Source organism: Cotesia typhae, unplaced genomic scaffold (genome assembly GCF_013202065.1).
Source record: "Cotesia typhae breed Kobodo isofemale line unplaced genomic scaffold, CoteBio_Ctyphae scaffold_152, whole genome shotgun sequence".
Lineage (NCBI taxonomy): Eukaryota > Metazoa > Arthropoda > Insecta > Hymenoptera > Braconidae > Cotesia > Cotesia typhae.
The window spans coordinates 8,844,264-8,865,487 of record NW_027423776.1 but is presented as its reverse complement, the minus strand read 5'-3'; the positions used below and the strand labels follow the sequence as shown (position 1 = coordinate 8,865,487).

At 29.4% G+C, this 21,224-nt stretch overlaps 1 protein-coding gene across 2 annotated transcripts in view; it reads right to left on the bottom strand.

Annotated features, from left to right (window-relative positions):
* Window positions 1-21,224, bottom strand: part of Nlg3 (Neuroligin 3) — a 156,097-nt gene that overhangs the window by 9,111 nt on the left and 125,762 nt on the right. For both annotated transcript variants that reach the window (XM_074255842.1, XM_074255843.1), the window contains exons 4-8: window positions 14,772-14,969; window positions 10,534-10,649; window positions 9,096-9,328; window positions 4,987-5,199; window positions 4,226-4,364 (exon numbers count right to left, since the gene is read on the bottom strand). In XM_074255842.1, coding sequence (XP_074111943.1) covers window positions 4,226-4,364; window positions 4,987-5,199; window positions 9,096-9,328; window positions 10,534-10,649; window positions 14,772-14,969 — 899 coding nt within the window. The remainder of the gene's footprint in view (window positions 1-4,225; window positions 4,365-4,986; window positions 5,200-9,095; window positions 9,329-10,533; window positions 10,650-14,771; window positions 14,970-21,224) is intronic.

The window sequence follows — 21,224 nt, the reverse complement described above, 5'->3', positions numbered from 1 at the left end:
TTCAATAATTAAAGAACTATTATAAAAACTCATGATAATATTTTTTTAGTTTTAGCTTGACATTAAAAAAATTTTTTTTCAAATTGCTTATTATTCAAATTTCATTTCATATTAATGTGAAGCTAAAACTAAAAAAATATTATCATGAGTTTTTATAATAGTTCTTCAATTATTGAACAGACTCTCATAAATATGAATCAAATAATTAGTCTTTGCTGTGCCTTCTCTGTACTTTATGTACAATTTAAAAAATTTCCTCCGTACACATTGACCGTCTGGCGCGGCGGTGACGGCTCAGCTGGTCCTCAAGATTCTCTGAGTTCGATCCTAAGCGTCGGGCACAATGTTTTGTCATTTTTTTTTATTTAATTTAAGTAAATTTGAGTGATTTTGATCAAATCCCATAAATGGACACTGAGAAAAGAAATTAATTGATTCAAAAGAAATTTTATTTCTAAAAAAATTATTTTATTACCGATTATCTTTATTAAAAAATTTATCGTCTTATGATTATTTTTTTCGATAAATATTATTTTTTTTAAGCATAGTCAATTCAACAATAATTCATGACTGAAAATTTGTCAGTGGAATTCATGTTAGGAATTTTTCTTTACCGTAGTCGATAATCGGAAATTTTTCTTTATTTGATAATTCCCCTGATAGCCAGCGCTTTCTCAGTAAGTGTTGACTTCCAGCAGTTACGGTTAAGTTATACATCAAGTTGGCGGTAATTCTTCACTCAACAACAGTTGTAAGCAAATTGACAGAAATCTACGGCCGCAACTTGAATACAAGTTAACAATCAAACTTGTAGTTAAATTTCCTTTCAACTTTACTACAATTTGAAGGAAATACTTGTACAGCAAGTTTTGACGTCTATTTGCAGAGTAAGTTATAGGTAACTAATAGGTAATCGCTCGCTTTGCCAACTCTTTCCGTCAAGTTTGCTTCAAATTGCGGACGTAGATTGACAGTAAGTTATAGGTAAGGTGGCTATCAGGGTCGTAGCTTGATTTTAAGAATAGTAAAATAAATTCGAATTGTCAAGAGCCGCAGTGGCGAAAAGGTAACGCGCCATAACGGTGTAGGCCTACATGATTCTATTCGATAATTTCTTTCTTATCTCTTTTCCACCACACATTTCACGGAGAAAAGCATTTAGTCCATCGGCTGGATAGGGTATGCCGTATGCAAAATAGTGTCCGCAAAATTTTTCAGCGAAATTATCTAGATTTTTAGATGGGAAATCCGAACTTGCAAGAATTTTTTTCAAATTCGAGTGCAAACAAAATTTATAAACAATTGAATTGTTTAAACGGTAATAACTCTCGAACGGTTAATTTCACAGGATAATATATTCAGGAAAAAATTTTCGTGACTTCAAAATACATAAAAAAGATATCTATGATTTTTTTGATAAAATGATTATTTATTAAGATAATGTAAAAATTGTGCGAAAAAGTAGATAGCTGTATTAGACCTCTCTCTCCAACTAATGTACTTCATGTCGCTGTCCTTCACACTCATGCTGCGTTGAGCGGCAATATGTGACGTCACTCAAAATAAAATATTTCTGACTCCTGACTCGAAGAGTTTTTTTTTTTTTTTTTTTTTTTACGGCAAGACTTACAAGATATTTTCAAAAGCACAAGAAACATCTGAAAATTTAATTATATCTTCTGAAATATTAAAAGGGCTTAGCAATAAAAGAGTTGATACTTCAAAGTTTCCATAGCAGTTAAACGTACAAAGAGGATAAAATTTGATCCGCTTTAACTTAACATTACATTTATAAAGAAGGTTGTCTACGCAGGTTTTAAGCTCGCGTATTTAAAATAGTAAAAATGCAGCTACCAAAAAGCACAAGATGTAGATCTTGATCTCCATTTTTATCTCAAGTAAAATGTAAAACGAATGAATAAGTAACAATAAGAATGATTAAGTGAATGGATTGCAAAAAAGAAGAGAAAAGAGGAGAATATTAAATCTGGTACTGGAAAATAGAATTAATTAATCTGAGAGCTGTATGCTCTCCCGGTTTAGTTATTGTACAATTTTCTTCAAGGATTAAATTTCTTAAATCTCTGCTGTAAGGGTGGATTCGCATCGTGGATTCTATCCGCAGAGATCAGAGTAAGATCCCGGGTAAATATTTCTGATACCTTTATTCCGCATCTCCAAGAAGAGATGCGCTCATTAAATTCTACAGACAAAGTAAGACAGAGTTTCAGTTTTAGCTGAATATGTTATACGTTCAACATCCAGTGAATCCGGGTTGTTGGCTTTATTGCGGTTTACTGCATTACATATACATTAGTATATAAACATGTTTATATTATCAAGATGTAAGGAACAACAAAGCCAAGACGATGTAGATTAAATTAAATACGTAAATAACTTGGTAATTAAATATATACATGCATATATTTATACTTTGTTAGATTCCGCACGTGACTTTGCTTGATTCAGTTAATAGTCTTGGTTAATTAATTTTGAGTGAGGTCGATACTTGGATTGACCCCCCATTCTCCTGTCCATGTGTGTTATATTGTTATATGTATGTGTCTATGTATGCATGTATGTATGGAGAAATCTCCCCCTTCCCTTTTGCTCTTTCTTGTCCCACTATCCTGGAAACTTTGGCGATCAGATAGCAATATGAATTACGGGTCTGCGTTATCCCAGTGTTGCAAAGGTTGGGATTGGCGCCCAACGTATTGCGATCTTCAACCTTCCGGCATATCGTAGGAAACTAGGAAATTACCCGGGAAATTAGTAGGATGCTTTGAGGAATCTATTCTCCGAAGAATTCAAATTGTACTTAATTATTTTAAGTCCAAAATAAAACTTTTTTTTTTTTTGGTTCTTTTGATTGTTAATTGGTACACTGAAATAAATTTTCTTTAATAATTATCGGTCAATTCACGGTAATTTTGGAACATATACGACCTAATCAATTGTTGGGAAGTGAGATAATTTTTTTTTTTTTTTTTTTTTAACAAATTTTATCGTAATCTACCGAGAAATAGTCTACTATAAAATAAATGAATTTTTATTTCAAGAATGATAATAAATAAAAGGTAGTTTATGAAGAAAATTTCTTTCAGTGTAACATTATATTATTGTGTTATTAAAAGAGTGAGAAAAATTTTTTTCTCTGTATTTATATAACAAAATGGATTTTTTATAGTTAAATTTAGCGTAATTGAAAATTTTTTGATCCAAATTTGTGCCTTTTAAAGCTTTGATACACTAAAACTTGATTAGAGAAAAAAATTCTTCAATTAAGAAACTTTTCTTGATTTGAGAAAAATTTTATTTGATTTTAAAATAATTTTCTTGGTTCAATAATTTTTTTTTTTTGTAATAATTAATTTTTTTTATTTATAATATTTAATCACGTAGCTTTTCCTAAATTAATAGAAAAATTTTTTCATGTTTTATGATGTCAATTTAATTTTCAACAATTAATTGAAATCAATATTAATTATAATTAAATAGTCCGTCGATAATTTGAAATAATTTATTTCAAATGATTAATGCAAAACAATTTAATTTTAAATGATCAATATAAAATATTCTGATTGCTTAATTAATTTTAGTTGATTAATTGAAAATCTTTACAATAATAATTTTCCGGGCGATTCAAGATAATTGAATGAATTATTAATTCCAACGGCGAGTAATTAGTAGATTAATTTTAAACAAATTCCAAAATTTGTGAAATTACCATCTAATTATTGAAACTGCGTTTATTGATTTTTGTACGCCGATTTGAGGGAAGAAATATTGAATTTTTTATATTTTTATGACCGAAACTAATCTAGAAGTTGTTTTACAACTATTCTTTTACATTTGAGCGCACAAGTCACGTTAACTTAATTATAAACTGATGTAACTTTATTTTCATAATTTGCAAATAAAAAACTAGCGAAGTATTTTTTTATTTTAAATCCTTATTGAGTAAAAGCTTTTCTAAGTTATTTATAATCTTCTGGTTAGTTAGACGCGGAGGTTACGTCGGTTTTTGAGGTTGAGGAAACTGTTGAAGAGAGTAAACATTTTTCTACAATGTCGGGTATGTTTTAAAGTTTATAAATTGAAAAAAAAAAAAAAAAAAAAATTATATTGATTAAAAATCGTCTTGAATTTTTTTCTAAAAAAATTTCCAATTAAGTAAAAAATAAATATTTTAAATATTAATTTAATAAACAATTATAAATACCTGGACATAATCTCCAAATTTAGTTTGATAATCAAAAACATACAAATAAGAATTTCTGTGAGATTGACTGTGAAGATCGACGGTTTTAGTTGCTGGTGCTATTGTATTCGCGTCACCCAACGCTTCTAGAGTTTCGTCTCTGAAATAAATAAATAAAATAAAATAAATTAATCCGGTATCACTATTCATTGTATCATTATATTTACAATTAATGTCAATTATCGATAAATGATTGTGAATGCCCGATAAATGGCAATTTAATTACACGACAATTGATTATTGTTCCTGGTAATTAATTCACATGATTGCTTTCGAATAGCGATAATAAAAACGGCTAAATAAATAGAGTGAATAATGATTATAATAATAATAACAATAAAAAATGATAATAATAATAATATATAAAAGTATAAAGTCCCGGTGATGCTAGATGAAAAAGTTTTTCAATTTAATTGATGCTCATGGAGAGCTTGAGAGTGAATAAGAGCGTCACTTTGAAATGAATCGCGAGAAGAGTTAACTGGTACTGTATAAAAGTTCGTTTGCCGGTAATTAAAATTCGAACTTTGTAGATTATTATTATTATTATTATTATTATTGTTATTGTCATTTATTTATTTTTTAAAATTTATTTTATAATTATAAATTAAGAATTTTTTTTGTTATTATTATTTATTATTTTTTAAAATTATTTCTATCGCAAAATAGTTATGATATTAACAGTAATTATAATCAATCAAAGTAATTATGAAATAATTTACCTAATACTTGCAGGATGTTGTACAGGTCTTTCCCAATCAGTATACTCATTAATAATAGTCGCTAATATTTCCGGTTGGTGGTATGTGTACGTATTTCTAACAAACTCGCGCAATATTTTCGTACGACGATCAGCCTCCAATCCATACAGGGAGTCGTCAGAGGTCAGCGAAAAATATGACTCTGTCCGGACTACCCCAACCATGAGATCGTATCTGAAAAGAGTAAACATCAATCAGAAAAAAAAAAATTTATCTTTTTAATGTCGCCAGAGAGAATTAAACAAATATTTGTGAATCTAAAGAAGTATTTAGTTTTACGTTTGTTTGCTGACAGTCAGTTAATGAATTTCAAGCTTTTTACTTTTATTTTTAAAGTATTCACAAGAATGGTTTGATTTTCTTTTACATACGCGCAAATATATGTACAGCACGCAAACCGGGTAATGAGTGTTCACTGGCGTATATCCTTTGATACAGTATTTGTAATTTACGCAAGCGCTTTTCATATCCGGTGGAAATAAATCAACACTATTTTACGGTTAAAAAAATCATCCTTTCATCAATCACGGAGAAGAAAAAAAAAATTTGTCAATAAATAATTCTACTGAGTTTAATAAAATTTTAATAAAAAATATTTGATTACTTTTTGGTTTTTCTGCTTCCGTAATCGAAAATTCATATCATACCCTTGTTTTTAGTTTTAATAAAAGTCTGATCTATTTTTAAATAGTTTATCGATTTTACCATAGAATGTACCCGTGGGTAATAAAAACATTCATCGATGTATAAATATATAAAAAAAACTGTAAATGTTTTTTATTTTTTTATTAACAACAATTAAACTTTATCAACTGAAATAATTTTGATCTTAACATCGTTTGATTTTTGACGAAATAAATCATGAAAAAAAATAAAAATTAGTAGAATAAAAAATTCTAAATTTCTAAAAACAAATAAACTAATCAATTGTTTGGCCTTAGAATCTTGTAGGGAATGCAAAAACGATTCGATTGGTATACAACAATCATTATAAATAAATTTATCGAAAAAGTTTCGTATTGTGTGTCAATTAAATCATTTAACAAACTAAAAAAAATTTTTTTTAATTTTAATTGTTGTAAGAAATTGTTAAAAAAAATTTTTTTGCACTTATTGTTGGCTTTGCTATGTATTATCAATGATTATAAGCATAGCAAGTGTTTGTTTTGAATTTTTATTTGTATTGGCTCTACGCACAGAAGTTTACACATCTCTGTAGAATTTTGTACGCGAATAAATAAATAAAATAAATAAATATATAAAATAAATATAGAAATAAATAAAATCAACAAATAAACACGTGAAATAAATAAACATATAAAATAAATAAATAAATAAAATATGAAATTTTTCCACGAGTGGTTAAAAATTTTTTTTTCATTTAAAATAATTTTTTGATCAATGTATAAAACTTATTAATTTAAATTTTAACCATAATAATTTTATTTAATTACCTAATTTTGATTTTGATAACAAAAAATTAAAAATGTACAGAAATAAATAATTAACACACTTTACCGACTTAAATTCCGTAATAATTAGCAATAATTACCACGATAATATTCAAAAATTTATTACACGCTATTTTAATACGTTCCTAATTAATAACATAAAATATTTAAATAATTATAATCCACATCAATAATTCCTCGAGATGATAATTAGTGTAAAATGAGGAAATAATTGAAAAGCTAAAATTCAACGAATTACACGTAATAAAACAGCGTAAATAACAATCACATAAATATAATTAGTATATGTAATAATAATTAAAATTAATAAAATGAATTTTAGTTTGCTGTCGGCTTATTGAGATGTGATAATGAGGGTATGACAAAGCTTGTCATTTAACAGAAATAAATTACAGATAGTATGAGCCTCATTATATATTAATTACAAAACTCGCGGTGGCTAAATTAATTCGGGGTGCCGTGCGTCACGTAACTAAACTTATGGAGAATTACTCATACTCATGATGGCATACTCGTGAATTCTGCGTGCGTTTTAAACTCGAGCATACGCGCGCCTCAAAATCATAATTCATAATCATATCGTGATATTTATAAAATTAATCAAATTTTTTATCATTATCAAATAAAATAGTTCAAAGCAGCGTTTTTTTATTAAGCCCAAAAAAATATCCTTTGGAATAATGAACGCCTTTGATAATTTTTAAAAATGTAAATAAAAAATTTGCATAATTAAAACGGAAATTTTTTTTTTTCATTTTTTCTGCAAGCGTATTCATGTAATTCTGCATACTCGCGTAAGCTGAAAGTACTTTTCGCCCTTTACCTTTTTTGTACTTTGAGCATTACTTTAGTGTTTAAAAAAAACGTTACTCTTATTTTTTTATAAATTTTATTCAGATTTTTTGCCTTTGGGCTAGTTAGTCTGCCCTGTTTACTCTTTTAAATAAGATAGACGTATAACATGTAATATACATCTTCTTACAGCGCTTCTACACTATATTTACTTTTCTAGTCACTAAGGAAATTTTTTTCTTTCAAATAAAAAAAAAAAAAAAAAAAAAAATCTGATTTTATTTATTTAAGCTTGCGATGAAAAATTTCTTTGACTTTAAATTAAATATCTAACCGGTTTATGTAATATTAAGCTTTTATGTTTATGATAAGCTACAAGGAGAATTTTTTATAACAATTTTCAACTGACGCGCAAGAAGAAATATTAATTAACAGCAAACAGCTTTGTTATTTTCAACTACCTGTCAATTGTCCGCTTTGCTGTTGTGATTTTTGATAAAACTATTTTTTAACTTTACATTATAATAAAATGTTTAAAAAAAAAAAAAAAAAATTAAAGCATTGCGTCTGACACTAAGGCTCGAACCCAGTCCATGATTGCTTTGAAAAAAATTTATTTTTTTTTTTGCTATTTTAAAAATTATTTACAAAATAATTTTCTTGAAAAAGATATTTTTATTAAATCAATAATTTTTTTTTTTTTTTGCCTTTTCATTTAGAGAAACGCAAACAATGCTCTAATGAAAAATTAAAAAATTACAACAGCTTATAATATCCGTTTTAATGTTTTATTGTGCAGCAGATAAAAAGTAGATCATAATAGCACAAAACCAGGAACAACAAATAATAAAATAGAATAAAAGACATTCCATTGTCTGTATAGTAGATTTAGCTTTTCCCGGTTAGTTGAATAGCCTTAGTTAAGCATTCAGTCGTCTCTAGCTCTATGGGATATTCAGTTTTCGCAAAAGCTCGTGGCTAATTTCTGTTTCGTTTACCTACGACCCGGAGATATTTTCTCCGTGTAATAGAGCTTATTAACTTTTACGATAGCTCTCTAACCACTTCTGAATACTACTTGTGCTGCTAGCTGGTATGCTGGCTCCGGCATTAAACCACTACTTTTTATTTTTACCCTTTATGCGACTACTCTTTATTTAGCTTACTCTATTTTCTCACTTTATACACATGCCTACCTACCCATTCTACTTCCATTCTCAGACAGAAAATTTCAACGTTTACCCTAACACTAAATATTAATGCCATTCAATATCCGTATTTGATGTCGTAAGATTTCATTTCGTGGTAGGAAATTTTTAACTGAATTTTCATGCCAATTGCCGCAATTTTTGGCGAGCCAATGATATTTTATTTTGACTTTTTTTTTTTTTAATTTAATTTAATGGAATTTATTTATTAATTAAAGTTTTTTCTATCTTATAAAAATATTTATTTAACAATCCGTTATTTCAATCGTACAGATTTAATACTAAAATGAATTTTTTGATGAATAAATCAGTGAGTTCTGGTATTAAATTTTTTTTTTTTTTAATTAAACATTTATCAAGTGTTATTGGCAAAAAAAAAATGCACTGATTTTTTACTAATGAATGAATTTCAATAAATTTTAATTAGAGAAAAAAATATTTCAATAAATGTTAATTGTAAAAAAATTTTTAATACATTTTGATTATAAAAAAAAATTTTAATTAAAATTTATTGAAGTGTAATCGAAGAAAAATTTTGTAATAAAAATTAATCAGGGTAACGGTAACAATAATTATTTAATTACATAACAGCAAATACCTGCTCAATTTAGCAACAACATCCTTCCGTAATAGAATATTATTGAGTGTATTGATAGTGTCAACTTGTAGCGTATAGTCCAAATCCTCAGGATCTCCGGGATCAATGACAACACCGTCGATACTAGGACCAAAGGCCGGGGCAAAAGCTAGTCCCTGGACAGGAACAGACAGGAGATTTTCCAGTGGGACTGCTCTCAGACATTGAAGCAACAACTGGGGATCATGGCTTACCTGTCAAATCCATCCAAATAAATAAATAACTTTTATTTATAGATAAAAACTTTATCTATAACTTAATTTCCTCGTCTTGCTGCGCTTCTATACAATATCATGCTTATTATTTTATAGATCAGCTTAGACCAATAAAAGTATTTTATAGTTTGTCTCCATCAAATAAAACTTTTCAAGCACGTATTTTATAGCATGTATGACTGTTATTTTTTATCCTTTTATTTGGATTCTATGAACACTAAAACTTCAATCAAAGCGATATCCACGCTAGTTTAACGAGGTCACTATGAAATAGAGTTGACGCGACATTAATTATTGTATCTGTTTTCCATTTAGTTCATTTTCCGTCTAATGACATGCTACTATACATGCTGAAACGTTTTCCGTTAAGTAACCGTGTTGATAAATTTATTTATTATGAGTTTACACGCGCTTATTATTCTGATTATTTTAATTAATACTCATTTTCGACGAATAATTTATTAATTCAATTATACTTCGTTATATATTTACATAAAAAGTATTTCTTGCTATTCGATCCTACAAAAGCACATTGGAACACGAAAAAAAAAAAAAAAAAAAAACTCGAAAAATTACATTGTGAATAGTAATAAGTGTCCCGTTGTACTCAAAACTAGAAAAATTACAGTTCGAAATAATATTTTTTTTAATTAAAACTTTGAATATTAATTTTCAGAGCTTTCAATGTAAATTTTACAATCTATAATATAATTTTACTATTTTTCGTTTGTCCGTGAATTTTTAATTAATCTAAATATCATAAATTGATCCTTTTTTTAATTGAACTAAGCAAAAATAGTTTGAAAAATCCAAAAACTTGACGAGCCGGGTATAAAGCACAATTTCACGCGCTTTGCGCTACGAGGCATGTAAAAAGTACCAAAAATTGTAATATGTCATCGCAAAATCATCAAAGCTTTCCGTGACTCAAAACGAAAATTTATACACCCATAAAATAGAATTTTGCAGCAATTCGGTTCAATAGACCGTGAGATTCTACTTTTGTAAATTTTCGATTGTGGGACCGAATAAATTTTAAATCTTCAAAGCTTTCTATGCGCATAGAAAATGCTCCAAAAATTCAAAATCGAAATTTTATTTAAAAAAAAAAAAATTATCTAAAGCTTATATTAAAGTTTATCTTTCCAATTATCTCTCCTACAATCACGACAAACAAAACTCACCCCAGTGCAGTTCAAATATTTAGCAACCTGCATCGCGTAATTAGCAGCGCCTCTGACTAGCGCCCAAGGCGACAACGCACTTCCCGACATGAGTACGCTCCGGTGGAACAGCAGCCCTGAAAATATTAATTCAAAAGTTAATGACCAATATTATTACCAAAATACAATACACCAACAACGGTTAATAATAAAGTGGTTGAGTGACGTGGCAATCAGCAAGCGGTTTGATCAATGAATTTAACAATTAACCCTTCAGATAAATAGCTTCACTTTTATGGCTTTTAACTTGAACCAATCACTGTTGGTCTATCTTGCTTCAACACTATAAACTATAACCTATAAACTATAAAGGACACCCAACCCTGGATCCTTTGTAACACCTCCAGCTCTATCAATACTCTCATATTGTAAAGGTAACTTTATTGTGAAGGTAAATTAGTCGAGTAAAGGTAAAGGCTAGTGTTCTGTAGACTATTATTGAATATATCGCCTTCTAAAATGCCAAAAGGGCGGGTTATATAAACTTTGCAGAGCTAAAAAGGCTGAAAAATAGTTTTTAGCCAATCGCTTTGAAAATCTGTTTTAAACTTGAGAATAAAAAAAAAAATTCCAAAATTAAAATGATGTATAGCTTATATTCTACGCCCTTTTGGTTTTGACAATTTGAAAATTTAAATAGATTTTTACGGTTTAAATAATTTAATAATTAATGAGGAAAAAGGTGAGAAGAAATGATAAAAAATTAAGAAGAAATAAGAACTTTGTTTATTCGTTAAAATAAATAATTTAATATAATAATTTTTTGACATATAAGAATATCAATATTTTTTTGTATTATTGTAAGTAAGAAAATTAAAAGACTCATTAATTAATAAAGGATTAATTTAATTAATTCGACCAATTCTTCAGACAAAAAAATGTAGTTTTGGAAATTTTCAAGAATATACATTTTTGTTGCAAAAAAATAATTTTTTAGAACATAGTAAAAAAATCGTAGAAAAAATTACAATGATAATTGTAAAAATTTAAATATTTACTCCATTACCATTCTAATTTTTCCTACAATTTTTTTCCGTGTAAAAGTATTTTTTTTTCTGAAAGTAATAAGCCTTTTGACATTCGGTATGCAATATATGAGTGGTGATTGGGCTCAGATACGCTAGATGGCGCAAGCATTGCGCGCCTCTCACAAGTGTTTGTCTTTAAGCTTGTTTCAACGTATAAATTTCCTTTTTCGAAGAAGGATTAATCCCCCTATGATCTCTCTTGCTCTCACAACGTTTTCTAGCTCATCTTAGTAGTTAACGATAAATCTTATAATCGTTTCAATTTACAATTTACATAAATACAATCTAGTTTAGTATAGGAGATTTGATTTGTTGCTCGTAGCTCAGTAAGGTTAGTTCAGCCATATGTTGACGTGAATTGGCCACAGTAAATGGACTTGCAGACTGGCAGATCGTTTCTAACACTGGATACCAGATACCAGATACTCGACTTTGTGTATTGTGTATTGGCTTTGGAGAAGTGAAGGGCTTGGTCTACCATGAGCTTCTCTACAGTCATTGATGTGTATTTGTATATGTATAGAATGGAATGCAGCATGTTTAATGAATTACGCCCAGTATAAAGTACCACAGTTTCGGAATGTAAACTTGACGTGGGAGTGTGTGTAAGGGTTTCGCTAAGCTCGCCGTACATTCGTTGATTACACGGTATATTGGAGGGATGATCAAAGCGATAACAGTGCTTGCTTCGATTCTACCTTTATTGATGCAAACCGATTTGATCGATCAGTTCGATGTAATTATTTTTAGTAGTTTGATCATTCCTGACGGATATAGATAGATTTTTGGTCAGACAAAAATTTGTTAGTTCAATAATTTTAAACAATTATTTTTTTTTTATTTATTTAAGGTCGTTTTACAATAATTAGGTCATCAATGGCTACATTTATTACAAAATTATAGAACGGTTAATAAAAATATTAAAAGAAAGAGAAGAAAAGAAAATTTTTTACTACTAAGTAGCTCTAGATATAAATTACCGTAAAAAAAAATAATAATAATTTCTTGAGCTAGTTTAAAAATTTTTGTGTCAAATATAAACACTTTTATGTGTAAATTTAATATTTATTCTATTAAATCAACACAAAAAAGTGTTAAATAATTAACACAAAAATTTTTGACGCAACTACGTAAAATTTTTTAAGGAGAACAGGACGAAAATTAGGGCTTTACGTTAAAAATATCAATTCAATACTCGAAACTAAAAATTATTATTGGATAGATCGACAATCGATTACCTCGAAACACAAGTTGTCCCAGCTGTCCCGCGGGGCGAACAAAAACATAGTTTCCGAAAGAACAGCGACGTATATACACAAGAGGAAGAGTCGGTATGAAAAAGAGGAGGAATAGTTGTACGAGAGAGTCTTTTCGCGTTGTTCTCTTCCGGTAAATCTTCTGAGCGCGGAAGTCGCGCGACGGGATAAACGAGAGAACGACCGGGGCGTACATATTTTTTTTGCTCATCTTATCCGGAGCGAATTTATTTTATTTTTTGCCCTCTACTCGACCAGGACTCAAAACGCTTGTCTCTGCTCCATTCGTCCTCTCACTTTTCGCCAAATCACAACTTTCTTCTCGCTCAAGTTCTGCTGGGTGACAGGATTGCGGTTGTATTTTTTATCTTGCTCTTCCACTTTTCCTTTCTTCATTTTCTTATCCTTTTGTTATTTTTCTTGTTATTACCGCTTCAAATTTTTTTTATCATCTTTCCTCTGTTATATCTTCCCTCATTTTTTCTTATCCTGATAAAACCGGGATATCTGAATCTGGTACTCCAATTTTGTGCAATTTTAGCGATAAAAGATGTTTTTTTATTATTTTTATCATCGTCATCATCATTATTATTTTTCCATCTTTACTTTCATTTTATTTTACTTCACTTTTTTTTTTTTTTTTTTTTTTTTTTTACTACAGCTATCTTTATTCTGATTCTCTTGGAGAGACTCGACGTGACCTAACGTTAATTATTCTCCGAGTTATACTTTCATAAATATAATACACTACAGTGTGCTCTCAACCTAAAATTAAAGATGCTTTTTTTTCATTACTAAAGTTATTCTCCAAGAAATTTAATTTTATCTTAATCTCCGAGTATACTTTATCCATCATTTATTTTATATATTTCCAGTTATCATTCTATGCAATTCTTTATTTTATTTGATTAAATACTCCATCATTTTTATTTTTAAGTCCATTAGTGTTTAATTATTTCTCGCTACAGTGATGTAATGCTGACGCTTAGGTCATTTTTGACTGTCACAAGATTGTCAGCTAACTGTTTTATAAATTATTATTATTATTATTATTATTATTATTTTTTTTTTTGGTACAAGGCGTTGGTTTAAACCAATGTAGCCAAGTTTTATAAATTAAGAACCGTCACAATTGTAACGACATCTACTGACTTTTTTGTTATCATATGTTAAGCTTAATTTTAAGTAATTTAATAAAAATAAAAAAAATTTTGACTATGAATAAAATAATTTTTTTATTTATTTTAAAGCAATTAATTTTTCTCTTTTAAGAGTACTTTATTTTACTAATAAAAAAATATTTAAATTAATAATAAAATTATCAAAAAATTGATTCATTTTTTTTCGTAACCAAGGTACAATTTAAATTTACCAATAATTTTCCTTCGGTTACTTTACCACCGGCAATTTTTCCCCGGTGATTTTTCCGACATAAATTTTCATGAATCTTCAAAACAAAATATTCTAAAGGCATCTAAATTTTAGTATAAATTTCCATTTATTTTAAATTCCAATTCGTAAAAAAATTCTTCTATATGGATGCAAAATTATACTCACATCCTACCGAATTGAAAGTCACAATTTTTTATATCCAACGAGATACGAGTTATTTGTATACTCTCGATACACAGTACCGTCGAACCTTGATTTATTTCTCAAATAAATGTTTTTATTGTGACAAACAATAATATTTGTATCAACTCGTGTATTTAGCCATACAAAATAAATGTATTCTATTGAAATAAACAGTGAAAAGAGCGATAGAAAAACTCTATCGATTTGTCCATAAAAAAATGTATTTTTTTTCAAATACGTCAGTTCTTAAAAGTGACACATCAATGCCAGTAAACGTGAACCACATTTATTATTTACCGTCCATAATAGCCGTGCTGTAACATGATAGCTGATAGCTTACCGTCAGGAACCGCGTGACTGGCCATGAGGAAATTGACGCAGGCAGCCCCGGTTCCGTGTCCAACTAGGGTAACATTGGTCGGATCCCCGCCGAAGTAAACGATATTCTCCTGGACCCAATGCAAAGCCGCTATTTGATCCATCAGGCCATAATTAGCTGGGGAACGTAAGTGCGAATCCGTGTTGGCGTTGAGAAACCCTGCAACGGAAATCAATAAGCTTCTCAGAATAAAGTTTATAGTTTCACTGAAAAACTATCAATCCATCCACTTTTTCTCTACGATTATTTCGCTGTTTTTTTCTGAATATTATCTTTATGATATGACGGTATAAAAAAATATCAAAGCTTACGAGTTATGTATATATTTTCGTGTTTCCGCCGGTGAAATAGATTTGATAACAACTATGCGAATGGAAATGGATAGCAATAACTAAAAATAATAGAGACATGAAGAGAAACTGAGCTAAAAATACCAAATAACAAGTAAAAAATTCTGTTTTTTCTAAACAAAATACTGAAATATTGGAGTAGATCTGTCGATGTATTTTGCGTGAGCAATATAAATGTATAAAGAGAACAACAAATATACTAGACATCATCTCCCAAATAAAGTGATAAATTCACTTTGCTTTTTAGAAAAAATTTTCAAGTAAATATAAATAAAATTTGTCTCTTTAAATTTTTACAATAATTTGATTCAATTTTTTAAATCTTTAAATTTCAATAAAAATTATATTTATATCGATCTTTATAAAGAATTGATAAATGGTAAAGCAGCGTTTTAGATAATAGTCTGGTTAATTTTCTCATGAAATAAACAGTCAGTTTTTTCCGTGCATGATTAAGGGGCACACCTAGTGTAACGGCCTAAAAAAAACGTGATTTTTGGGAATTTTTATTAAAAAAAATACTTTATCAATTATTTTAAAATTTTAAGAATATATTTATACATGTTTTAAGAATACATAATGAAATTTTTGTAGAAAAAAATTAAATATTTTTTAAGTTATCGTCGATCTCTAACGGCGCGAAAAAAAAAAGGTCCTTCACTGCTGCAGTGATTCCGGCCTTCTCCGTGGATGAAATCTAAAAAAAAAATATCTCGTTAAACTAGATAATATTGTCTGTACAATGACCTACGATAAAAAAAAAAAATCAAAAATTGACAATATGGCGGCGTTTTAAAAAAATAGTCGAATTTTACCTAAAATTTTGGTCGTTTGTGGCCTGCGAAAATTCGATTTTTGATCAGATCAAAAAATCGATAGGTCATTGTACGGAGAACTATATATAGAACATGTAAAAAAATTCGATAGTGATCGGATCATTTGTTTTTGAGTAATCACTGCAGCAAATTCGGAAAATGCTGTTTCGAGAAAAACGCGTTTAAAGATAAAATGATCGTTTCCACTGTTATAAGTGGTTTAAAATCATATTTACAGCTAATCTGCTATTCCAGGGCCATATAATACACCTTCCTCTTCTTCGAAAAGGGCTTGTTCAGCTGAAGAAGCTTTTCTTCGAGATGATCGACCTTCTTTTGAAGAAGCCCTTTGGCGATAATCAGCGATTCGTATTCTCGTGTCGTCCTTAAGAGCCGCAAAATCTCTTGCTGCAGGTCCAACTATCACTCCCATTACATTGAATATCTTCAAAATTGTCGAATAACCGTCATTAAATATTGCAGTTGCAAAATTATTTGACAATTCAATAGTTTTGAAGCCATTATGAAGATGCGTGGGTGAAAAGTGCCAAAGTAAACCGTTGTAGCTTTCATTGTTGTTTTGAGTATTGTTAATTTCTTATTAATGTTCTTTACACTTCGGCAACGTGTTCCCATTATTTTTTTCACATGTAGATAGCATTCCAATTTAGCAACAGGAATATCATAAGGATTCAAATCTATAAGTCCTTTGTGGGTAGCGCTATCACCATCACCAATATAGCGGGTATATTTTACACCATATTTACTAATGGAACGACCAAACATGTCTTTTACACTATCCACTTCCATTTTTGAGGCAGATCCTTTATGATTGGCATCACATTCTTCATCGTGTAATGATAGCCATTCCTCATAATCTTCAGGTTCGCTATCTTTTTTTTCTTCCAAAAACACAACTCTGACAATATGTAGATTTTACGCATGAATCAAGAATTTTCTTGCTGTATTTTCCTGCCAGCGTAACTACTCCAAAACGGGAAGTATGGCCACGTTTTTTCCAGGTACCATCGCCGCTAACAGTCAAATTTGTCTCCGAATTTTCTTTCTTTAATGTAAGCTCTTTTTCTTCATTTATAGCTTGCTGCATACTGAGCTTACAAACAGTTTCGGCTGCAATCTGTAAATTCGTAAAACATCCCGCAAAAGTTTGGTCGTAAAATTTGCATGCTAAATCCATTAATCCACAGAAAAGATTTATCCCATTTATTCCGATGCCCAATAGACGCATCACAGCAACAATACGTTTATTTATTTCAAATGCGTTATTAATCATTGGTCCAGAATTAATATACGAATTGCCACATTCACAAATAATAGCAATTTTGAACCCTAGGCCTCTTGAACTTGCTTGATTGAAAGTAACTTTTTTGACAGGTTTTACACACCACTAAATTACTAATTGCACTAAAAACTGATAAAAATTGCAAAATACAATATCCATGAGATGGGTCAATCACAACATTATTGTCATTATTTTGTAATAGCTTTTCTGCGGACGTTCTGGTATTCGCAGTAGATTGCTCAAATGTAAATCTATTTCCGGTAAACTTGCGTTTTTTCGCAATTGATCGATGCTTAGGAACATTGTGAGTTTCTTTTTTATTTGAATATGAAGATTGATCACTCATTTTCAAGAAAATAGCACGTGTAAAATTATGATGCGCTCGATACGACGATCACAATGAGACTAAATGTGTCTGGCTCCGAAAATAATTTACGTGGCAGTAAACGAAAAATTTCTAGAAATTTGTAGAAATTATTATAATGATATATTTTTGTATACCTGAGAGCCAACAATAGAAACTGGAATCGTGTTATAGGGGCTGGAAGAGACAGTAGACTCTGAACAATACTTCAGGTACGTCTCGCAGCTAATGACACTCTAGCTGCCGAGCGGCTGCTCTTTAAAATGTTATAACTCAAAAACTATTTGATATATCGATTTGAAATTTTAATATGTTATTTTTAAAGGTGTAATCTACCGAAATATGAAAAAAAAAAAAAAATCGACTTTTTCGAAATTTCACACTAGGTGTGCCCCTTAAAGTGATCGATCGTGTAATTAGACCATAAAAAGTCTAATTTTTTCTGTTTTGGAACAGAAAAAAAAAATTTTAAATCTAAAATTTAAAAATCAAAATCAAACATTTTTTTTTACTGAAGAAAAAAAATACTTTTTAAATTCACCTTTCGTATTAGAAACACAATTTATTTCTAGACTCCCTGATAAGCTTCAGTAGCTTCTGTAAAAGTTTTAAAAAAAGTATTGAGAAAGCAAAACTAGTTTCCGTTTTATCCGGTTGCCTGGTAATGCCGGAAACTAAATCTAATAGGAAACTCATTACATTCTTGTCTTTCTCACCCCGAGAACTACAACTACAACTACAAAGATTATTTCTCCGGGACATTGTCTCGAATTATTCAATTAGTAAATCGATCCCACCTAGAAAAACAAGTTACACGTGTCATCAGACAATTCCACCGAGTTTTTACAACCTTTCTATATTTTGCAAACCTAACAGCTATCTCGTGATCAAGCCACGCAATCAATTTCAGCATAAATCAACGTCAAACAATCGAACAATGGAGATGAATAAAAATCAAACTGGCGGTGCTCCTGCGGGCATACTCTGCACTCTGCATTTTGCACTTTACGCTCGTTGTAAACTTTGCATCGAGATACCGAGGGCCGTATAACAATAAAAATTAAAACGGAAAAAGCAAAAGAAAAGCTACAAGCGTATAAACATTTTTTAAAAATTCATGGAACACCGAATATTTTCCGGTATGTGAATTATTTTCAGGAAAACTCGGACCCTGACGCATGACAAATATTACTGCGGATGCGCTTGAGCTAGACTGTGACAGGAGCAACGGAAGTGGGATTTCAAAGTTGACAGCTCGCACTTTCTTTATTTTTTTTTTTTTTTCATTTTGCTTTATTTAAGAGCGCATTTTTCAGCTTTTTATTTCACTCAACAGGAGTATACGCAAAAAAATGCCCTCCGGTCACACAGGCATAGATAGATTTTTTAATTTAAAAAATTACGAAATCAATTGAAAAATAAATAAATAAATAAACAAATAGATAAATAAATAAATCAATAAATAAATAAATAAATAAATGGATAAATGAAAAGGTAAACTTAAATTTCTTAAATAAATTTTTATACACTAGCCGTCAGTGAATAAATAATAAAATAACAAAATAAATATTTTATTTTTGGGAGATTATAAAATATATCAACACATAAGAGACCCGAACCTTTACCAAAGCGTTATAGCCCTTGGAGCGATAAAGTTTATCGTTATTTCCGCTAACTAACTTATCGCTATATGAGCAATCCAGTGGATGGCTACTGCAGCAGTCCAGTACAGCTCTGAGAGAGATATTTTTTTCTCCGTGAGTGCAAGTTTATTTTGCCTCTTTGTAGCTAAAAAATTCTTTGTAGCGTCGCAACTTGAATCTCTTAGACGAAAAATTTTTTCATCCTAAATCATTTCACAAAGTCAAATCTTTACTCGACAAACTTGTATCGTTTCCGCTCGACAATTTCCCGTTGATCCCAATGACGCAGAAATTTCCGGCTGTCACAAAGGAAAGAGAAAATTGCTACTCTCTCCGCCTCCTCCTCCTACTCCAGGCATTGTGTATCTGGATAGAGATAAAGGGAGATGGATAGAGGCTAAATTTTTCAAATGAAAACAGAGAGTGAGTGTGGAGGAATAAAAAAGAAGTGATTTAGATATGTGATACATGTTACGGATGCATTTTTATGTTCATATAAATGTATGTAAGAAAAACGCTCAAAGAAAAGAGAAAATGAAAATTTCTGTAGTCACTAAAGCTCTTTAAATTGTTTTTTTCTTTCTGAAAATTCTTTCATTCTTTTGTGTGCTGACATTTTTTTACCAAGATAGATGATATAAAAAATTAATATATGGAAAAAATAAAACAAAATATGAGATATTTTTTTTTTTTAAATAAAATTTACTGCAAAAAATTCTGTCCTCAGAAGTTTTATTAAAAACTCGAGAGTCAAAAAGTTTCGGGGGAGTTCAACCCTTCGGTGTACGGATTTTCAACCGTTCAATAACCTGCTTCGCGGATATCGGTTTTGTAGATTTAAGATAGCTTGAAAGTCAGCCGAGAGATGGAATGTTTACCTTGATAAAAATAATAATTTATTTGAGGACGAAAATGTTTTCTTAAATATTTCACTCTTGTTTTAAAATATTCACACAGTGAAGAATTTTCCGTCATTGAGTCATAAAATATTTGTAAAAATTTTTTTGGTAAATATTTGTGGGTTAATTTGATAGAGTGAATAAAAACAATTAATTCTATTTTAGCAAATTATTTTGAAAAGAGTTTTATGTCTTTAGAAAAAAAAATTTTGGGTGAAAAAATTGTGTGAAAATATTAAAAAGCTTGGTTGAATTTCCAAAATTTTTAAATGGAGACCATTTTCTTCTTATCCTCAAGTTTTATATTCTTTGCTAACTGTAAACCACCCCGCTTCGCTGGGCTAGAGTTGAACTTTGTTTGTTTTTTAGTAAAACGATTCTTTATTTTTACATCAGCTTTTACCCGCAATTAAGTTTTTAAAAACTTTCGTAAACGTTTATAGGTTTTTATTTGCAAGAATAAATGGTCTTAATATTATTGAAATGTCTTATAAATTGATCTTTTAACATAAAAATAATTTTTAGTTTTATTTCAAATAAATGACAATTAAAAAGCACAAATTTAAAATTAAAACTCATTAATTTCTGTTAAAAAAATTATGTGTTAAATTAAAATACTAAATTGTTAATTATTTACTAAAAATTTTCGTTGCCAAAATTTTTTATTGTGCGGTTTTGTTTTTAAAAAAAATAATCTTATATTCTAAACATTAAAAAAAATTTTTATCATTTTTGTAAAAATAAAAAATCACGAAATAAAGCACGGTTATAATTACAATTACGGTAATTGCTTGTATTAGAGTTGAAATCCGTTAAAAAGCCATGCCGCGGATTGAATTGAATAGCCGATTGAGCGGTCCGTCAAAAATGACAGACTGGATTTAGATTATCGGGTGTTATTTATTGGAAAATACATTTTATTGGTGGGTGAAAATTAACGATGCGTGACGTGCTGAGAATTTTAAAAATGTCTGCCGGCAAAATTGATGCTTAGTAAGGGGGATTATTAATACCTTTTATTTTACTTGCTACCAAACTTT